This window comes from Hippocampus bargibanti, linkage group LG07 (genome assembly GCF_051943395.1).
Source record: "Hippocampus bargibanti isolate YZ-2025 linkage group LG07, ASM5194339v1, whole genome shotgun sequence".
Classification (NCBI taxonomy): domain Eukaryota; kingdom Metazoa; phylum Chordata; class Actinopteri; order Syngnathiformes; family Syngnathidae; genus Hippocampus; species Hippocampus bargibanti.
The window spans coordinates 18,241,307-18,259,569 of record NC_142740.1 but is presented as its reverse complement, the minus strand read 5'-3'; the positions used below and the strand labels follow the sequence as shown (position 1 = coordinate 18,259,569).

General features: G+C 40.7%; 1 protein-coding gene across 8 annotated transcripts in view; it reads left to right on the top strand.

The window, feature by feature from the left end:
• Positions 1-18,263, top strand: part of LOC148895654 (uncharacterized) — a 39,714-nt gene that overhangs the window by 1,063 nt on the left and 20,388 nt on the right. For 4 of the 8 annotated variants that reach the window (XM_089001035.1, XM_089001039.1, XM_089001038.1 and 1 more), the window contains exons 1-15: positions 6,239-6,559; positions 6,972-7,916; positions 13,177-13,230; positions 13,463-13,573; positions 14,332-14,385; positions 14,517-14,570; positions 14,658-14,765; positions 14,876-14,929; positions 15,090-15,143; positions 15,225-15,269; positions 16,519-16,572; positions 16,824-16,868; positions 17,322-17,375; positions 17,459-17,503; positions 17,599-17,652. In XM_089001035.1, coding sequence (XP_088857161.1) covers positions 6,386-6,559; positions 6,972-7,916; positions 13,177-13,230; positions 13,463-13,573; positions 14,332-14,385; positions 14,517-14,570; positions 14,658-14,765; positions 14,876-14,929; positions 15,090-15,143; positions 15,225-15,269; positions 16,519-16,572; positions 16,824-16,868; positions 17,322-17,375; positions 17,459-17,503; positions 17,599-17,652 — 1,905 coding nt within the window. In that variant the 5' untranslated portion in view covers positions 6,239-6,385. Of the gene's footprint in view, positions 1-3,988; positions 4,083-5,132; positions 5,232-6,238; positions 6,560-6,971; positions 7,917-13,176; positions 13,231-13,462; positions 13,574-14,329; positions 14,386-14,516; positions 14,575-14,657; positions 14,766-14,875; positions 14,930-15,089; positions 15,144-15,224; positions 15,270-16,518; positions 16,573-16,823; positions 16,869-17,321; positions 17,376-17,458; positions 17,504-17,598; positions 17,653-18,263 lie in introns of those variants that run through there. The other 4 variants (XM_089001037.1, XM_089001040.1, XM_089001041.1 and 1 more) reach the window with 4 other exon arrangements.

Below are 18,263 nucleotides of genomic sequence, written 5' to 3'. Positions count from 1 at the left end.
ATTAAAAAATCGGAGAATGCTGGTTTGGAATGAAGTCGCAATGAAGCATCTGCTCACGTTCATTCCAAACCAATTTTGCCAGAATGAAAGTGATGGTGACCTCGCGGAATTATGAGTACCACTCCTGCCTCACAGTTTTGAAGGTCCGGAATCAAATCATTAGTCCAGCCTTCCTTGTAGCATTTGCATCTTCTTCCTCAAAAGCAACCATGTTACATTCATTGAAGACTGAAAACTGCCTGCAAGTGTGAGTGTGTGTAGTTGTTTGTCTTTAATTGCCGTAGAAGTGGCTGATGACCGATCATGGGTGAACACAGCCAGTCGCCCGATGTCCACTGGGACAGGCTTCATCTCACTTGTGACCCTACTGAAGACTCGTGCTGTGAAAACAAATGTGTGCTTGCATGATGATAAATGCCTTGTTGACCTAAACAAGCTCCGTATTCTTACATTCTCGAGCCAGGAATGAATCGAGCATTAGTACAGGAAAATGAAGTTATATGTAGTGAAGGTGTGCAGAATGTCATTTTTTTAAACCGTATTTAATTCATTCACTGCCATTCACAAATTTATTCGGGAATTGAAAATATGACGTAGAGCGCCATTCCCAAATTTGTCCGGGTTTTGTTTTTTCATACTTGGGTGCCGATTAAACGCTGGCCATGGGCTCTGGCAATGTTTTGTCTTTTCCACAAGGGGGCAGCATTTCCCGTTTTTGCATATTAGCGGTTTGTTGCAGTTTCAGCTGTTGTTAAAGCGCTATATAAACCAAGACAAGCTCATATGACTTCAGACCCATATAATTTAGGAATTAACTCTTTTTTCTGATGAAAGAAGAGAGTCTAAGGTTTCTAACTCTGTATTGAATGTTTATCTAGTCCTAAAATTCAATAGTCTCTGGGTCCTGGAATTCAAGTGACAATGACAAAAATCCTCGCACTGGAGTGGACACTTTTTTCCACGTCTGGCAGTGAATGAGCGAACCATATCAGCCCATAAAGCCATCTTATTCTTGTACATAAAGCTCAGCATGTGTTCTTCCTTTTCCACGATGCACACTGTTAAAAGATGACATAAGTACAGGTTTTACATCTGCTGCAAAACCATTTGAGAGGAATCCAACATAGTTGTTGTATTTTTTAATTGTTGTGTCCATGGCTGGGGTAGTTTCACTTTTCTGGATTCATTGTGGTAAAAACTTTAGCTTTTGTTTTTTCTTTGTTTTATTTGGCTTGGTTTTTGAGTTTCACGCCATTTCCTACCATATGCCAACACTGTTTAAAAGTGGTTTATTTATTTTCTTCCTCTGTATTGGTCACGATAACTTGAAATAATAGCCAAAATGTGAACAGCGGACTTTATCAGTAGGAGAATCCACAGCCTATCCGTAGTACCTAAACTGAAAAGAAATTGTAATGTTTGTGTGGCACACGTGAGGGGACATCTTCAACCAGCAGAGCCAACAGCTGACCACTTAAGCTTGGACCATGTCCACACCGACAGCGGGTATTTCTTTTATTCATTTGTGTAATATATAGTTACATCTGTGCTTATTTTAGCCGATTGTCCACACACAAGAGGCTAAGTGTTGTTTATCTAACAATGGACTTTTGTGCCTGGACTTTCCAAAACTAATAATGTACGCAACCTGTCAATGTTTTTGTGAGACTGAATTAAATATTTTCCTCCAATTTTTTTTTTTTGGGGGGGGAGGTCCCTTCCACTGCCTCATGTGGGGATTTTTTTGTTTTTTATAGTCCACCATTTTTAACTGTACATGACGTTTTTGTCTGTAGGCGATCATTTTCCGCCTTATATATAATATAATTAGCGAAAGTTACCTTGAATTTTCGTAAGATATGTTGCTACTTGTTGCTTTGACAGCCTGTGAATGCATAAATATTCATGAGGACAGTTTAATTATTACTTTTTGTTCTTATTGCACGATCCGCTGTCCTTTCTCTGCCTACAGCCTTCTGATTGGCTCAAATGGCTTTCTAGTTTAGGGTTATGTGCTAGCAGTGAGCTAAAATGACTTAAGGTTTCAACTGTCCCAAATTGTCTTTTACATCAGTCTAATAGTAATTTGTGTTTTATGTCATTTTTTTATCTTTTGTGGTGGAAAAAAACATACCTGCCTTTGTGTGCACATAGCCTTAATGTCAGTGTATACATAACAGCCTCATATGTGCCTGAGAACATTTGCCTAAAACAGTTGCCTCTCGAGCCAGAATTTTCTCGACGAGAGTTTTCGTCTTGAATATGTTGTATAAAGCGTACAAAATATCAACTTGTTCATATTTGCATTCAGTCACAATGCTCGTCTTACTTTAACTAAAGTGTGTTTACGTGATCATTAAACAATGATCACTTGTCTTCTCATGGTGATATTATTGCCTCCGTTGTTAAAATTAAATTTTCAACTCAGTATCAATGTAATTGTATGTACACTTTGGATTGCGCCCAAAAAGTGTGGAAACAACATATTTTGAGTCAAAAACAACAAGAGAGCCGTCCTGTTTTTTTTCCCCCAACATTGTAGTGCTATGAGAGATAATCAAATCCATGAGGTGACCCTTGTGAAGATAGAGCAGATTAGAAAATAGATGGATGGACCCTGGGAAAATTTATTTATGTAATAGCATTAACCAAAACAAGTTGGAAAGTCCTGGAATTAATATTATAAACTAGCATAATTTAAAATTCAAATCTGTTAAAAAGAAAAAAAGACAATGTTCATTGATAAAATGATTACTTACTACTGCAATGAGAGAGAGACGACAATAACTGCAACAAACTTGAACACAAAAGTGAGCACAAGTACGGAAGATACACAAATGAAAGATGCAAAGCACTCATTTGAAAGAAGAATGCAATGGTCGGTGCCAAAAAAGTACAAATACGTACAAAAACGTGCAATATCGGGGGTGCCAGGCAGTCTCTAATTGCCCACGTCTCAAACATGAATGACGACGTCATCCACAAGGAAGATCTTTCAGTTTGTCGTGCCGAAACGCACTTAGCGCATCTCAAGATCATTTCGTGGACCTCAGCAAGTCAATTCCTGTCTGTGTCCTTGTGTTGTTAAAAACTATACTTTCACTCACTGATATTGGTCCAGAGTGTTAAAAGTATACGCAATAAACCATGGAGGGGGAATTCAGATGTGTTGTTGTTTATCTTTCATTAGTAGCTTGAAATGTGAACAATCGTAGGAAGCCCCCTGGTGTCAATGCTCATTGAAGGTCGAAGCCCCAAAGTAGCGCACTCTTTTGATTTCCATGTCACATTCCTCACCTGGGCCACAGTCCTCACCCTTCGACCTTCCCGTCAAGACAGAAGATGAATGCGAGAAGACTCAAGTTGAAGTTTAATGGCAAGAAAAGCCAAAAACATGAATGTGGTAAAGACAGTCATCACCTCGATGACATTGATAAATAAAGGTTCACTACACTAGAAAGATAAACTTTCTGATAACATTGAAATCTGGCACTGGATCATGTTGAGTTGAAGATCTACTTTCAGCTATTTTGTGTTACTTTTGCCCTGGAGAGGCAAATAGGGAGCGCAAAAAAAATGTATTGGAAATTCTAATTACTGAATTACTGAAAGTCTACTGTCAGTCAAATTTTTCCACACTTAAATTAAATATTAGACATGAAAAACCCACTTCAACGATGTTTGCACGACAAAATCTATTCGGTTTGGCCCAATGATAATCCATTTAAGTCTGATTGTTATTTTTTATCAATTTCACTGAAATTGGATCTATGATTTGACATAAGAATATAAGCATATATGCATTATTGTGTACGTTAGTGGTGTTCAAAATTGGTTAGCCTTGTAAAAGGTCACTGTTTGGTAACCCATGTAACGTCTGTGTGTGTGCGTGCGTGCGTGCGTGTGTGTGTGTGTGTGTGTGTGTGTGTGTGTGTGTGTGTGTGTGTGCGCGCGCGCGCGCGTGCGTGTGTGTGTGTGTGTGCGTCAGATTCAGCCCGAGTCAGCCAAGGTATAAATCTGAGAGGACCCCGAAGGAGCCTCCATCCGAAGCCATGCAAGCCTTGATGCTGTTGCTGTCCTTTGTAAGTCTTCTCCCTATCTTTCAAGCAATTCCAACAGCTACTGAATTTACTAACCTGGCCATGTTCATTCTAGTTATGTATACAAAGAATGTGACAATGCTATTTTTTGTCTTTACATGAAAATTATTTCATTGCCTCATATAGACTTTTGCTACCATTTGTCATCATTTCATGCATTGCTTTTCATAACAGTATTGACTTTGTCATTCTTGTATTCAACAGGAAATTAAAATCTTTTCCACATCAAATTTGATAGCCCAGATTAAACTTTTTGTAGAAATCGTATGTATTTGACAAGGGAAGTAAAAAATAAAATTGTAAAAATCCAATCTTAAAATATTGACTAATGGTGTTGGCAGAGTTAAGTCAAGGAATCGAAAATTAATAATACTCTTTTCAAACTACATATTCCTCCAAATAAAAGTCAAAAGTTATTCTGTTTGGGGTTTTGTCCTGGATTTTTTTGGACAGATTGAATCCATTGTAACTTTTCAACTGTTCAGCTTGTTCCAACGTTAAAATTGATTTTCAAGATTTCAAAATAAAAGCCAATGTTTTTTTCTTATATGTACACATTCAGCCTTATATACAATAACTATACATATACAATAAATATACAATAAATATACAATAAATATACAATAGCTTCATTTACATTTGTAAATTGTCTTCAGTCGGTCCTGTTGTATTCCATTTTTGCACGTTTTGTAAGACTGTTAGTTGATGATGTAAATAAACAACAGCAGTTTTCAAACAGCTGATAATTAACGAGTAGAACATAGTCAGATGTCTGTAGTTGGCATACCTAATTTTTGGATAGTTGGCGTACTGGATGGAACAGTGTTGTTTGGAAACTATTCAGCAACAGATCAAGTGATTTTGAATGAAACAAACTACAGTTTAAAATCATAATTTAATGAATAAAGATGAGCACGGATGGACATAGGACAAAAACAAATACAATTATTACAAAAGCACAAATCATAACCAACAGAATGACTTTTTTTCCCCATTTGTGTCCAACTGTGTTTGTTTTAATGGTGCATTCAGGGGACCCTTCGTCAGATTATTCATGTGCTGGGAGGTCCAGTGGTCAAACAGGAGTGTTTCCATGACGACCACAACTGCACTGCTTTGACAGGCGCAGAGGTGAGCCATGAAACTCTCGGGCGGTGTCGGTTTGTCTCACGCGCCGGCCATTACAACATCCATTTGATAGATTCTGTACGTGCGCACATGTGTGTTGGATGTACGTGTTGATTCATGACATCTCAGTGCAGAGCGGCATGACTTCACAGTACAGTATTCATGTCGGAGCGACTGTTCGTGTTTGAGATGGCAATGCTCCTCTATGTCTGCCTGCTTGGAAATTGTGTATATTTGACAATTTTGACATTCTGAAAAGCAGTTTGTTTTGGACCGTAACTGCACTTCGTACGCATATGCAAGGAGGTTGTTTTCATATCACGGTGGATGAAAAGACCCTCTATATGGCTTGGTAATATTCACATAGTTGTCCTTTTTTGTGTTGTGCTGACCTGTAAGATGGAAAGATATTTTGGGGTAGTTCAGTGTGTTTTGTAGTGGCACATACACGTTATATTAACTCATTCATTGCCAGACATGCAAAAATGTGTCCAATCCAGTGCCAGGGTTTTTGTTATTGTCATTCAAATTCCAGGACCCACAGAATGTTGAGTTTAAGGACTATATAAACATTCAAGACAGCGTAAGAAACCTTAGACGCTCTTCTTTCATCAGAAAAAAAGGGTTGATTCCTAAATTAAATGGGTCTGGAGTTATATGAGCTTGAAATGAGGGCAGCTGTCCAAAATACAATGCAATACATACATACTGTATTGGTTTATGTAGGGCTTTAACAACAGCTAAAGCTGGAACAAATCACGAACATGGAAACAGGGAAATGCTACCCCGTTTTGGAAAGAAAAAAACATTGCCAGAGGCCATGGCCAGCGCTTTATCGGCACCTAAACAAGAAAAAATAACATCCAAACAAACTCTATGTCATATTTTCAATTCCCAAATAAATTCATAAATGGCAGTGAATGAGTTATAATAATAATAATATAATAATAATATGCAGATTCATCTCATCTCATTTTCCGTACCGCTTATTCCTCATTAGGGTCGCGGGGGTTGCTGGAGCCTATCTCAGCTGTCTTCGGGCACGAGGCGGGGGACACCCTGAATTGGTTGCCAGCCAATCGCAGGGCACACAAGGACAAACAACAGTCACTCTCACACCTAGGGACAATTTGGAGTGGTCAATCTGCCTGCCATGCATGTTTTTGGAGTGTGGGAGGAAACCGGAGGACCCGGAGAGAACCCACGCGGGTCCGGGGAGAACATGCAAACTCCACACAGGGAGGCCAGACTGGGACGCAAACCGGCGACCTCTGCACTGTGAAGCCGCTGTGCTAACCACTCGTCTACCGGGCCGCCCTGTGCAGATTCATGTTGAGTCAAATTCATGTTTATCCTGGAATTCACTTGTTGTTTTGAGATGATATAATACAATCTGTCACGCTATTTGCTGCCATTAGCAGCTAGCCGCTGGGGCTCTGAGCAGCAAATCCAAGGAAACCCGTGACAGGGGTATAGTTTTCCAATGCTCCAACCAGAAACTGTTCCTAACGATGTATTTTTTAACAAAACAGGATTATTCAAGTACAGCAGGCAAAGCAGTGGGGTCAATTCAATGTTAATTCTTGTGGATGGAGCTCTGTAAATTTTTGAATTAGTGCATTTAAATCTGATTCCATGATCACAAAATTACAGTAACATGTTTTGACAAATGCCGGCACACATTTTTTATGCCACTTTAAACGATACTCTTTTTTTTTTTCTTATTGTGTCTGACTTTTTCAGGTGGTCAGCATGTTCAAGATGGCAACTTCATCACCCAATGAGACCCAGCAATTAGGTGGATTTTTAAACTTCGATGGTGTGAATCCACATGCTAAATCCACTGAGATGACCCCGATGGATCGAGAATCCATGAAAATGAAACCTTTGAGTCGGGAGCAAAAGGAAGATAGCAATAATGAACTGGATGCTTTATTAATGCATCCCCCATCAAAAGGAAAGCCAACTCATTCATCCAATCGGGATTTAACGCAAGTTCTTCCATCTGCTGCACTTAACAAGGACATGTCACTCTTGGAAAATCTCGGAACAGTTACTTCAAGTCCTCACATTCAACCAGAATGGCCAACAGTGTCAGGTTCCTCAACCGAATCAACAAGTTCAGTGAGCTCTGCACAAGTTAGAGACACCACCATGAAGTTTGGGAATGTGGCTACCAGTAGCTATTTATCAGCAGAAGATGGAAAATCAGCGCCTCCAACAGAGGAACATCGAGCTATTTCGGACTTCAGAGCAAAAGGAGAAGAAATGTCTAATGAGAGTCAAACAGAGGAGCATTTTGATGTCCCAGGCCTAAATGTGTTTACTCCAACTCCTAGCAGCAGGAATGCAGGAAGTACACTTGGAAGGGAAAAAGTGACTGAGGAAAATCCCAACGACACAATGGAAGAAAAGCGGGACATAGAAACTCAAAAACGACTGCAAGAGCTTCCTGCAACAGTCGGCCATGACGACTTGAGAGCAAAGGAGGAGGAGGAAGAAGCCTTTAATAATAGTCAACATTCTGAGGAGCATCAGCCGCCAACTGACAATATTATTACATTGATCCCTCAAAAAACGCTCCAATCACAACATGAATTGCCACTGAATCCTCCTACAACAATTAATCAGCATCATCAACCCACACCCGATGAACAACAACTAAGAGCAGGGCCCCAAGGTCAAATGGTAATGTATTTATTTATTTATTTATTTATTTATTTATTTATTTTTCTGTTTGGAAGGAACTGTGTGTGCACGTGCGCAAGTATGCGTGTGCGTGTGTGTGTGTGTGTGTGTGTGTGTGTGTGTGTGTGTGTGTGTGTGCGTGCGTGTGAGTGTGCGTGTGTGTGTGCGTGTGTGTGTGTGTGTGCGTGCGTGTGAGTGTGCGTGTGTGTGTGTGTGTGTGTGTGTGTGTGTGTGTGTGTGTGTGTGTGTGTGTGTGTGTGTGTGTGTGTGTGTGTGTGCGTGCGTGTGCGTGCGTGCGTGTGCGTGTGCGTGTGTGTGCGTGCGTGCATGCGTGTGTGTGTGTGCGTGTGTTTGTGTGCGCGTGTTTGTGTGCGTGTGCGCGTGCGCATGCGTGCGTGTGTGTGAGTGTGCGTGTGTGCAAGCGCGTGTCGTTGTTGACCAGGGACCGAGCAAGATAGAATTGGCAAATAGTACCCTCTCGTGGCAAAATGGTGGCATTTCACTGTAGATTAAACAATAATCTACATGTACAATCTTAATACAGTGTCAAATACTATATATAGATTATACATAGATTATTTTACCTGTCATAATAATATATAATATCATATATATATATATATATATATATATATATATATATATATATATATATATATATATATATATATATATATATATATATATATATATATATATATACAGTAAAGTCTCGTTATATCGATATTCAAGGGAGTCGGAAAAAATATCGCTATAACCGGGACTATCGATATATCCGACCCTGTTTGCATGTAATTTTCTCCGTGCGTGCATAGAAATAGTATCGATATAACCGGGACTATTGATATATCCGATATCGATATAACGAGACTTTACTGTATATATATATATATATATATATCTTTACTGTATATATATATATATATATATATATATATATATATATATATATATATATATATAAAAATCCTGTCTGTCCCCATTTCAGCTCGGGTCCTCTACCAGAGGCCAGGAAGCTTGAGGGTTCTGCGCAGTATCCGTGCTGTTCCCAGCACTGCGCTTTTCTGGACCGAGATATCCGATGTTGTTCCCGGGATCTGTTGCAACCACTCGTCGAGTTTGGGGGTCACTGCCCCGAGTGCTCCGACCACCACAGGCACGACTGTCACCTTTACCTTCCAGGCTCTCTCCAGCTCCTCTCTGAGCCCTTGGTATTTCTCGATTTTCTCATGTTCCTTCTTTCTGATGTTCCCATCACTCGGGACCGCTACATCCACGACAACGGCTTTCCTTTCCCCTTTATCTATGACCACGATATCTGGTTGGTTGGCCATTACCATCTTGTCAGTCTGTATCTGGAAGTCCCACAGGATCTTTGCTCGGTCATTCTCCACCACCTTGGGAGATGTTTCCCATTTTGTCCTTGGGGTTTCCAGTCCATACTCCGCACAGATGTTTCGGTAGACTATGCCAGCCACCTGGTTATGGCGCTCCATGTAGGCTTTCCCTGCCAGCATCTTACACCCTGCAGTTACGTGTTGGATTGTCTCAGGTGCCTCTTTGCACAACCTACACCTTGGGTCTTGTCTGGTGTGGTATATCCCTGCCTCTATGGCTCTGGTGTTCAGGGCCTGCTCTTGGGCAGCCAGGATGAGTGCCTCTGTGCTGTCCTTTAGGCCAGCCCTCTCTAGCCACTGATAGGACTTCTTGAGATCAGCCACTTCTGCTATGGTTCGGTGGTACATCCCGTGTAGGGGCTTTTCCTTCCATGATTGTCCCTCTTCCAGCACCTCATCCTCTGTTCCCCATTGACTGAGACATTCTCTGAGTACATCATCCGTTGGAGCCTTCTCTTTGATGTATTCATGGAGCTTGGATGTTTCATCCTGGACAGTGGCTCTCACACTCACTAGTCCCCGGCCTCCTTCCTTACGGCTTGTGTACAGTCTCAGGGTGCTGGACTTGGGATGGAACCCTCCGTGCATGGTGAGGAGTTTTCGGGTCTTAACATCCGTGGTCTGAATCTCTTCCTTTGGCCACCTTATTATTCCTGCAGGGTATCTGATCACTGGCAGGGCATAGCTGTTTATTGCCCGGGTCTTGTTCTTGCCATTGAGCTGGCTTCTGAGGACTTGCCTCACCCGCTGGAGGTATTTGGTCGTAGCCGCTTTCCTTGTTGCTAATTCGAGGTTGCCATTGGCCTGTGGTATACCGAGGTACTTGTAGCTGTTTTCAATGTCTGCTATTGTTCCTTCAGTGAGTGAGACCCCTTCAGTGTGGACTACCTTGCCCCTCTTAGTCACCATCCGACTACATTTCTCCAGCCCGAATGACATTCCGATATCACTGCTGTAGATCCTGGTTGTGTGGATCAGAGAGTCTATGTCCCTTTCGCTCTTAGCATACAGCTTGATGTCATCCATGTAGAGGAGGTGACTGATCGTAGCTCCATTTCTGAGGCGGTATCCATAGCCTGTCTTGGCGATTATCTGGCTGAGGGGGTTCAGTCCTATGCAGAACAGCAGTGGGGAGAGTGCATCACCTTGGTATGTCCACATTTGATGGACACTTGCGTTAGTGGCTTGCCATTGGCTTCAAGTGTGGTTTTCCACATCCTCATCGAGTTTGCAACGAAGGCTCTCAGGGTCCTGTTGACCTTATACAACTCCAAGCATTCATTGATCCATGTGTGTGGCATCGAGTCATATGCTTTCTTGTAATCAATCCAGGCTGTGCACAGGTTGGTATGTCGGGACCTGCAGTCTTGAGCGACTGTTCTGTCAACCAGCAGCTGATGTTTGGCACCTCTAGTATCTCTACTAATGCCTTTCTGTGCTTTGCTCATGTATTGATCCATGTGTCCACTTATCTTAGCCGCAATGATGCCTGACATGAGCTTCCATGTTGTGGAGAGACAGGTTATTGGCCGATAGTTGGAAGGAACTGCACCCTTTGAGGAATCCTTCATGATCAGGATTGTTCGCCCTTCGGTTAGCCATCCTGGGTGAGTCCCATCCATCAGCAGCTGGTTCATTTGTGCTGCTAGGCGCTCGTGGAGAGCTGTGAGTTTCTTTATCCAGTAGGTGTGGACCATATCCGGGCCTGGTGCCGTCCAGTTTTTCATACCTGAGACTCTTCCTTGTATATCTGCCGCTGTGATGGTAACTGGGTTCTGTTCAGGGAGGTTGCTGTGCTCCTCTTTCAGAGTCACCAGCCATTGTGCACTGCTGTTATGTGCGACCTCCTTCTCCCATATGCCTTTCCAGTATCTTTCAGTTTCCAGCCTTGGAGGGTCTGCTCTGCTGTTAGAACCCTGCCACTGAGCGTACACTTTCGCAGGTTGTGTTGCGAACAGCCTGTTTATTCTTCTGGCCTCATTCTCTTTCGTGTACCTCTTTAGGCGACTGGCCAAGGCCTGGAGCCTTTGTTTGGCAGTTTCGAGTGCTTCAGGTATGGTTATCTGCATGTACCTCTTGGGTATTGGCCTTTTATTCACCCCTCTCTGGGTCTCCGTCAATTGACTCACATCTTTCCGAGCCGCCTTGATCTTGGCCTCCAACCGTCTTTTCCATGGTGGGTAATGAATATCGTGGCTCCCTGTAGCCAAGCATGTCTAGGATCACTGATGCTGAGGTGTATATCAGCTCATTGGTTTCCGTGATCGTTCTGGTCGGGATCGTTCTCAGTGCTGCATTCACAGTTTCCATGAGACTTTCAGGTGGTACTTCACATAGCCGTTGTAATCGGTGCCTTCGTTGCCCAGTTTTCATTCTTGCCATGATCTTATCTCTCAGGTCATTTGCTGCCTCGCTCAGCATTTCATTTATTGGGGCTGGCTTCCCAATCTCATTATTCATTGGGGCTTGCCTCCCAATCTCTGGTTGAACCTCTTCCTGTGATGTGGCAGCCTGGGGCCCTTCACCTCGGAATTTGTGTTGTACCTCATCAATCTCAAGTTGTGATAGTAATTGCCGTTTGTGGATATTGGAACACTGAGCTACTAGTTGTTTCGTGGTCAACCGTGACTGTGGGTTTCGAAGTAACCATTCAGCCCCCATTCTCCGCATGTAGCCCCTCTGACTAGGGTTGCTTGAGTAGTAGCATTCCAACAGAGCCATGTTATCGCATCTCGTCCATCTCCGCTTTGTTCCAGTAGCCCATTTTTCATCAGGGTGCTCTGGTTCCCCAGCACCTGACGCAGACCTTGTTTGGCCGGGCGACGTCTGAGCCGGCATGTCATTCCATTTATTGTCTCTCATCATTGTATGAGGTAGGCATTAGCGTGAAGGGTCTTGCCCAAGGACCCACACTGGATGATGTCATTTTGCTCATTTTCTCTGCCACAAGTGGGATTCGAACCCTCGTCTCCCATATGCCAAACCGATGCCTTATCAACTGAGCTATCCAGCCGCTATATATATATATATATATATATATATATATATATATATATATATATATATATATATATATATATATATATATATATATATATATATATATACGATTGAGGATTACTTTTGCTGGTTTGACGTGACAATAGTAGCGATTGGCGGCGGCATAGTAGTTAAAACGAACTGGATTTATGCCAAAATGGTCTTTGTAAAATCGGTTCACAATTAAAAAAACTACATTTCCCATATAAAAGTTGTAGTACGTCATACATTATTTAAAAGGATAACAAAAAAACGTATACAATACGGGGAAAACGTATACGGTAAATTGACAGGTATGGACTATCTATGTTTCAATCCTATACGTGATGTAAATACTGCACGTGATGTAAATACTGTAACAGTCTGTTTAAATTACTGTGAATGTAGTAGTAGTAGTAGTAGTAGCCATGGTGATCAATAAGGAAGGCAGGCAGGAAGCAAGACAGGAAGAAAGGCAGGAAGGAAGGCAAGAAGAAAGAAAGGAAGAAGAGATAATTTATTGGATTTGTTTTTATTTGTCTCACGGTGTAGAAATTTACATTTCACAGCAATATAGTATGAAAGGAAAAGTAAAGGAAATGAGGAAGTACAAAAACAAGGAGCTGCTGGAAAGGCAGCCGCTGTCGCAGGGCCATCTTGAAGTTACTGTTATTTTTATTTCTAAGCTACTATTTAATAATGACATTATGGTAATATTATATGTGCTGTATTATTAAGACATTTCTATGTATTTTCTTTATAAATCATTGTAATCACTAATAATATTTTTTTAATACATATTCATTTTATTGTGTTATTGTTGTTGTTTTTCTTTTCTTCTCAAGGGCCTACAGGGTCCACCAGGTCTATCAGGACTTCCAGGACCAAAAGGAGACAAAGTAGGTGATGGATTAAAAACATCGGTCAAAATCAGTTTGAATTATGTTTTATCATCACTAATTATATATTAATTCTCGCACGTGAGTGTGGGTACAATTTCCACTTGGAATTTACTGAATGTGCTAATAATTTACCGTTTACATACTAAATTTGCGCAGTTTCATTATGTTAAATGTGAAAAATAATAGCAATAATTGAGTGCATGTTGTATTTTCTCGTTTTCCTTCTGAGGGTTATCAAGGCATGACGGGACAAACTGGACAGACTGGACACATTGGCCCTGTTGGTCCACCTGGGATAGCAACTATTATTTTATATGAACCATCTGAGGAGGAGTTGGAGGTATTCATGGTTAAAACTGGTTCTGTTGTGCTGGATAATAATGTGAACCACTCGTTGTGATGCCAGCTGGAAGAATGGCGGTTACTACATATCATTTCCTCATAGAAAAAAAAAACTACATTAACTCATTCACTGCCAGACATGTGCAAAAATGTGTCCACTCCAGTGCCAGGGTTTTTATCATTGTCACTTGAATTACACTGAATATTTAGTTTTTGGACTACATAAACATTCAATACAATGTTAGAAACCATAGACTCTCTTCTTTCATCAGAAAAAAAGAGTTAATTCCTACATTATATAGGTTTGGAGCTATATGAGCTTGAAATGAGGGTAGCTGTCCAAAATACAATGCAATATCTACACATTGCATTGGTTTATATCGCGCTTTAACAAAAGCTGAAGATGGAACAAAGTGCTAACATGGAAAATAAGCAAACGCTGCCCCTTGTACAAAGACAAAACATTGCCAGAGGCAATTGACAGAGGTCAGAGCTTTATTGTCACCCGAGCATGACAAAACAAAACTCGAACAAATTATGGAATGACGCTATATGTCATATTTTCAATTCCCGAATAAATTTGTGAATGGCAGTGAATGAGTTAAGCTAATTTTTCATGGCCCGTTTGTGTTGGACTTGAGGTCAAAGGTGCTTATAAATACAATGTAAATACAAAATACATGTGAACTATTATTTGTTTACTCATTATTCTGCATGTTTCTTTCTTTGTTCGTTTGTTTGTTTTTTTAACCTAAGAATCTTAAGGGGCCTTTAGGACCTCGTGGACCTCGTGGAAACATGGGACCAATTGTACGTAGCCATATATGAATACATTAATTAATTTATTTAAAATATAGTATGTACTTAATTCATGAGTATTTGTTATATCTAAGAGCAACTTTTCTTTTTTAAATTAAAAGAAATGCCTTTTTTCCTCAAAGGGGTTGCCTGGAAATCTTGGGAAGAAAGGCCGGAAAGGAATTGAAGGAAATATTGTTGGTAACACTTCAAAGAAAATAATCCTTCAAATAACATGTTCTTATATTCACAACCTCTGTCATATTTTATGCTTTGTGCCTCAGGGTATCCCCGGGCCACAAGGTATGCCAGGGCCACAGGGCCGGCCGGGCAATGATGGACCTCCTGGGGAGAATGCAGAACCAGGACCCCCAGGCTTTCCTGGAGAACAGGTATCTGCCCTAAACAAGTATATGTGATTATCGTTTAGAAAATTGGCATTCTGTATTATGATATAGATTATCTACTCTGTCAATATGAATATGTGTTTTTGTCTTCATAGGGACCCCAAGGCTACAATGGAGATAAAGGCAGCAAAGGGGAGCTGGGTGAGTGGGTAAGAATGTCTTAAACTTCCAGCGTTCAAAGAGTTCTCACAAAAAGGATAAACCACCTGAGAACTGTTAGTTATTCTTCAGACATATGCGTGATGATGCAGATAAAATAATGCCTTTTATTGGAATTTGCTGATCAATAATTTCTTTTGATCCCCTCAGGGTTATGAAGGGGAGCCTGGACCACAAGGCAATCGAGGTGGAAAAGGAAACAAGGTTGAGGAGAATATCTATCACGCATGTACAGTATGTTATGCAGTGATTTGATGAATGTCATGTTTCATTTATTGTAACCAGGGCAATAAAGGGATCAGAGGTATTGCTGGGATTCCTGGTTACTTGGTAAGACAACTAAAGACATAGTGTGCTTTTTTAAAAAATATTTATATCTCTCAGCTGTCTCAATAACACGTCTACAGCATGCTTCGTTAAAACACAGAGAGGGTCCAGAATTATAGAACACTTTACACACTATGTTTTCATCTTGCTGATATGAGCCCATTTAAAAAGTTTTCTGGAAGAGGGAAGTCAATGGGCAGGAGCAGAGACGTAGAGTGTGAAAGAAAAGCAAGCATCCATGAAAACAAAGAAGTATTTCTCTTTTTTAATTTTAACACTCACCCCCTCAAACCTTTTTTTCATATTGATACATTCTAGATACTTCACTGTGCATTGTTAATATACATTGCTTTGTAGAAGTAACCTAACAATTTGGAGAGAATAAAGGGTAGGATGATATAGGTTGTCTACTTCTTCTACTCCCTTGAAAGGACAACCGACGTCACTTTTTTGTTTTTTAACTGACAAATGCAAAACACCAATAAAAATGACTTAAAGTGTCCAAATCTGCAAAAAATTGACCTGCGAATTGGCCATTTTCAGAAAGTCCAGCCCCCATTTCGTGACGTCACGCCAAGACGTCTTGCATTGCTTGTGAATCAAAACAATGGCTTCAGATTCGGAGAATATGCTTTCTTGTTACACATCCAGTTATGAATATGATTCAAATAGTCCTGACGAGCAAAGCATACATGTTTGCAATCGATTAAATAATTAGAGGCACAAAATGGCGACCAGCTCCAGTGAGGAATTAATCAGCCCGTTTCCACAGGCTGATATATTCCTTCCATGGAGTTTGCCTCCCTCTGCTGGCGGCTTTTGGGTGTAAGACATGGTTTTCCAAAAAAAAAACAGTACAGCAAAATACATTGGCGTGATGGAAAGACGCTACAATGCGTCTTTTTTACGGTGAGCAGGCGCTCCTTTTCTGACGTCACGTACGGACTCGTCACCAACTCAAAAACAAGACTTCCTGAATGTTCAGCGCGAGTCTTAAAACGTAAAATATAGCTATATACTGTGGAATCTTATTCAAATACGCCCAGTAGAAGTCATTTGAAGCCATTTTACAAATTATGGACAAAACTTCTCTGGAGACGTCGGTTGTCCTTTAAGCATATAAATTGCGCTGGACTAAGACGTCTGTAAATGATCCGTTGGGGTTTTTTCCATTTTTTTTTAGTTTTGGATATTTCTTGTGTGTTTTCTGTCCAAGGAGTCAAGCAAATCCCAATCTGTCTTTTGTTTGAAGGGAGCAGCAGGAGCGAGAGGTCCTCCAGGTTTTCCCGGAACATCAGGACCACAGGTCAGGGATGCCAGATAACTGGAACTTATACAATAATGGGTGAACTTTTCGAACATTGCAGATGACTCGGATTTACGTTTTGTGTTGTTACTTTCATTTGTGTTTTTTTTTATTTGGTGTGTGTTTGTGTGAATTGTATTGCTTTTTTCTGTTCTGAGAAGTGCACTTCTAATGACAGTTGATCTACAGTATATTTTATAGAGTGCATAATGAGAAAAAAATATTTTAATATATTATTTGAATGCTTCCAGGGACCAACTGGTGCAATTGGCTTTGGCGGACCACCTGGCCCACATGTAAGTATGTAAAGACAAACAATGGAGTGGGAATTACGTTCTTCTTCTGCATTTAACAGTGTTAAATAGGCCATCCTTGGGGGGGAAAAACGTATGTATCAACCTTGAATTTGCTGATCTTTCACTTTTGTTTTGTGACAATAAAAAAACCTGGAGTCTTGTACTGTGAATAGCACAGACACCTAATGTTGATGCAATACAGCATATATCAAGATGCTTTTTCTTTGATACTTGCACTATGTACAGTTTATTATGAAACATTCTTGCACAGTTACAGTATACACCTCAATCTGCTGACGTTTTCTATTATGCTTAGAATATCTTGTTTTTATCTTTTCACCCTTCCCCACTAGCATTTCAAATTGCTGCTGTAGACTCCAAATTTCCCCATTGTGGGATGATTAAAGGCTTTCTGATTCTTATTCTGATAATAAATATAATGTGACTTCTTAGGGGAAAATGGGCCAAAGAGGTGGAAAAGGTGTCCCGGGAGTAAAAGGACCTCCTGTAAGTTCACACCCAGAAATCTTTATATTAATCTTTAAACAAATGATTGGTAAGATATTCGTGAGGTGACTGTTTGTTGTCAGGGTCAACAAGGTGAAATTGGTCTTAGAGGAGCTGTTGGACTACAGGTGAGAAACTAAAATGAACGCTTTGTTAAGAGATGGTTAAATCTGTCAAACGAAAGCACATGGAACTCACCTATCATTCAACGTTTTGTCCTTAGGGAGTGCCTGGCCCTGTCGGAATGGTTGGATTTCCAGGAATTCGTGGACCTCAGGTAAAATTAAGATAAATCACCTTATTCAGTACACTCGTTTGGACTTAAAGTGAATCCTCTCAGCAGCAATTTTCTCCCATGATTCTCAAATTTTTGGGTACTTTGAAGGATTGAAGGATGTGTCAAAGTCTCCCAGCAATGTAAACGCAGAGTCAAATCTTGTTTACCCGAATGACTAAAATAGCAGCACGATTAACTGTCATATAAGTATAAAAGGAATAAACCAGCCAAAAAATATAATGAATTACTACCGCACAATATTTTTTAAACACTCCCTTAGATATGCGGCTGGCTTTGAGTGCAGTTGTTTTCACACAGATACGAACAATACTTGCAGTCTTGAGGGGTCCACGTCACAGTGGTGATGTATATGATCGTCTGGGTCGACCTGCGTATTTTGGTCTTCTTCCAGTAAATCTATTTCTCCCACGCCCTGTTTTAAGAGCGGTTGGGTGGAGCAAGTCCCATTAGTTAGGAGGTGCATTCACTCCCACAACAGTGCAAACACCCTTTTTAACTAATTCACTGCCAGACACATGCGAAAATGTGTCTATTCCTGTGACAGGGTTTTTGTCATTTTCACTCAAATTGCAGGACCCAGAGAATATTGA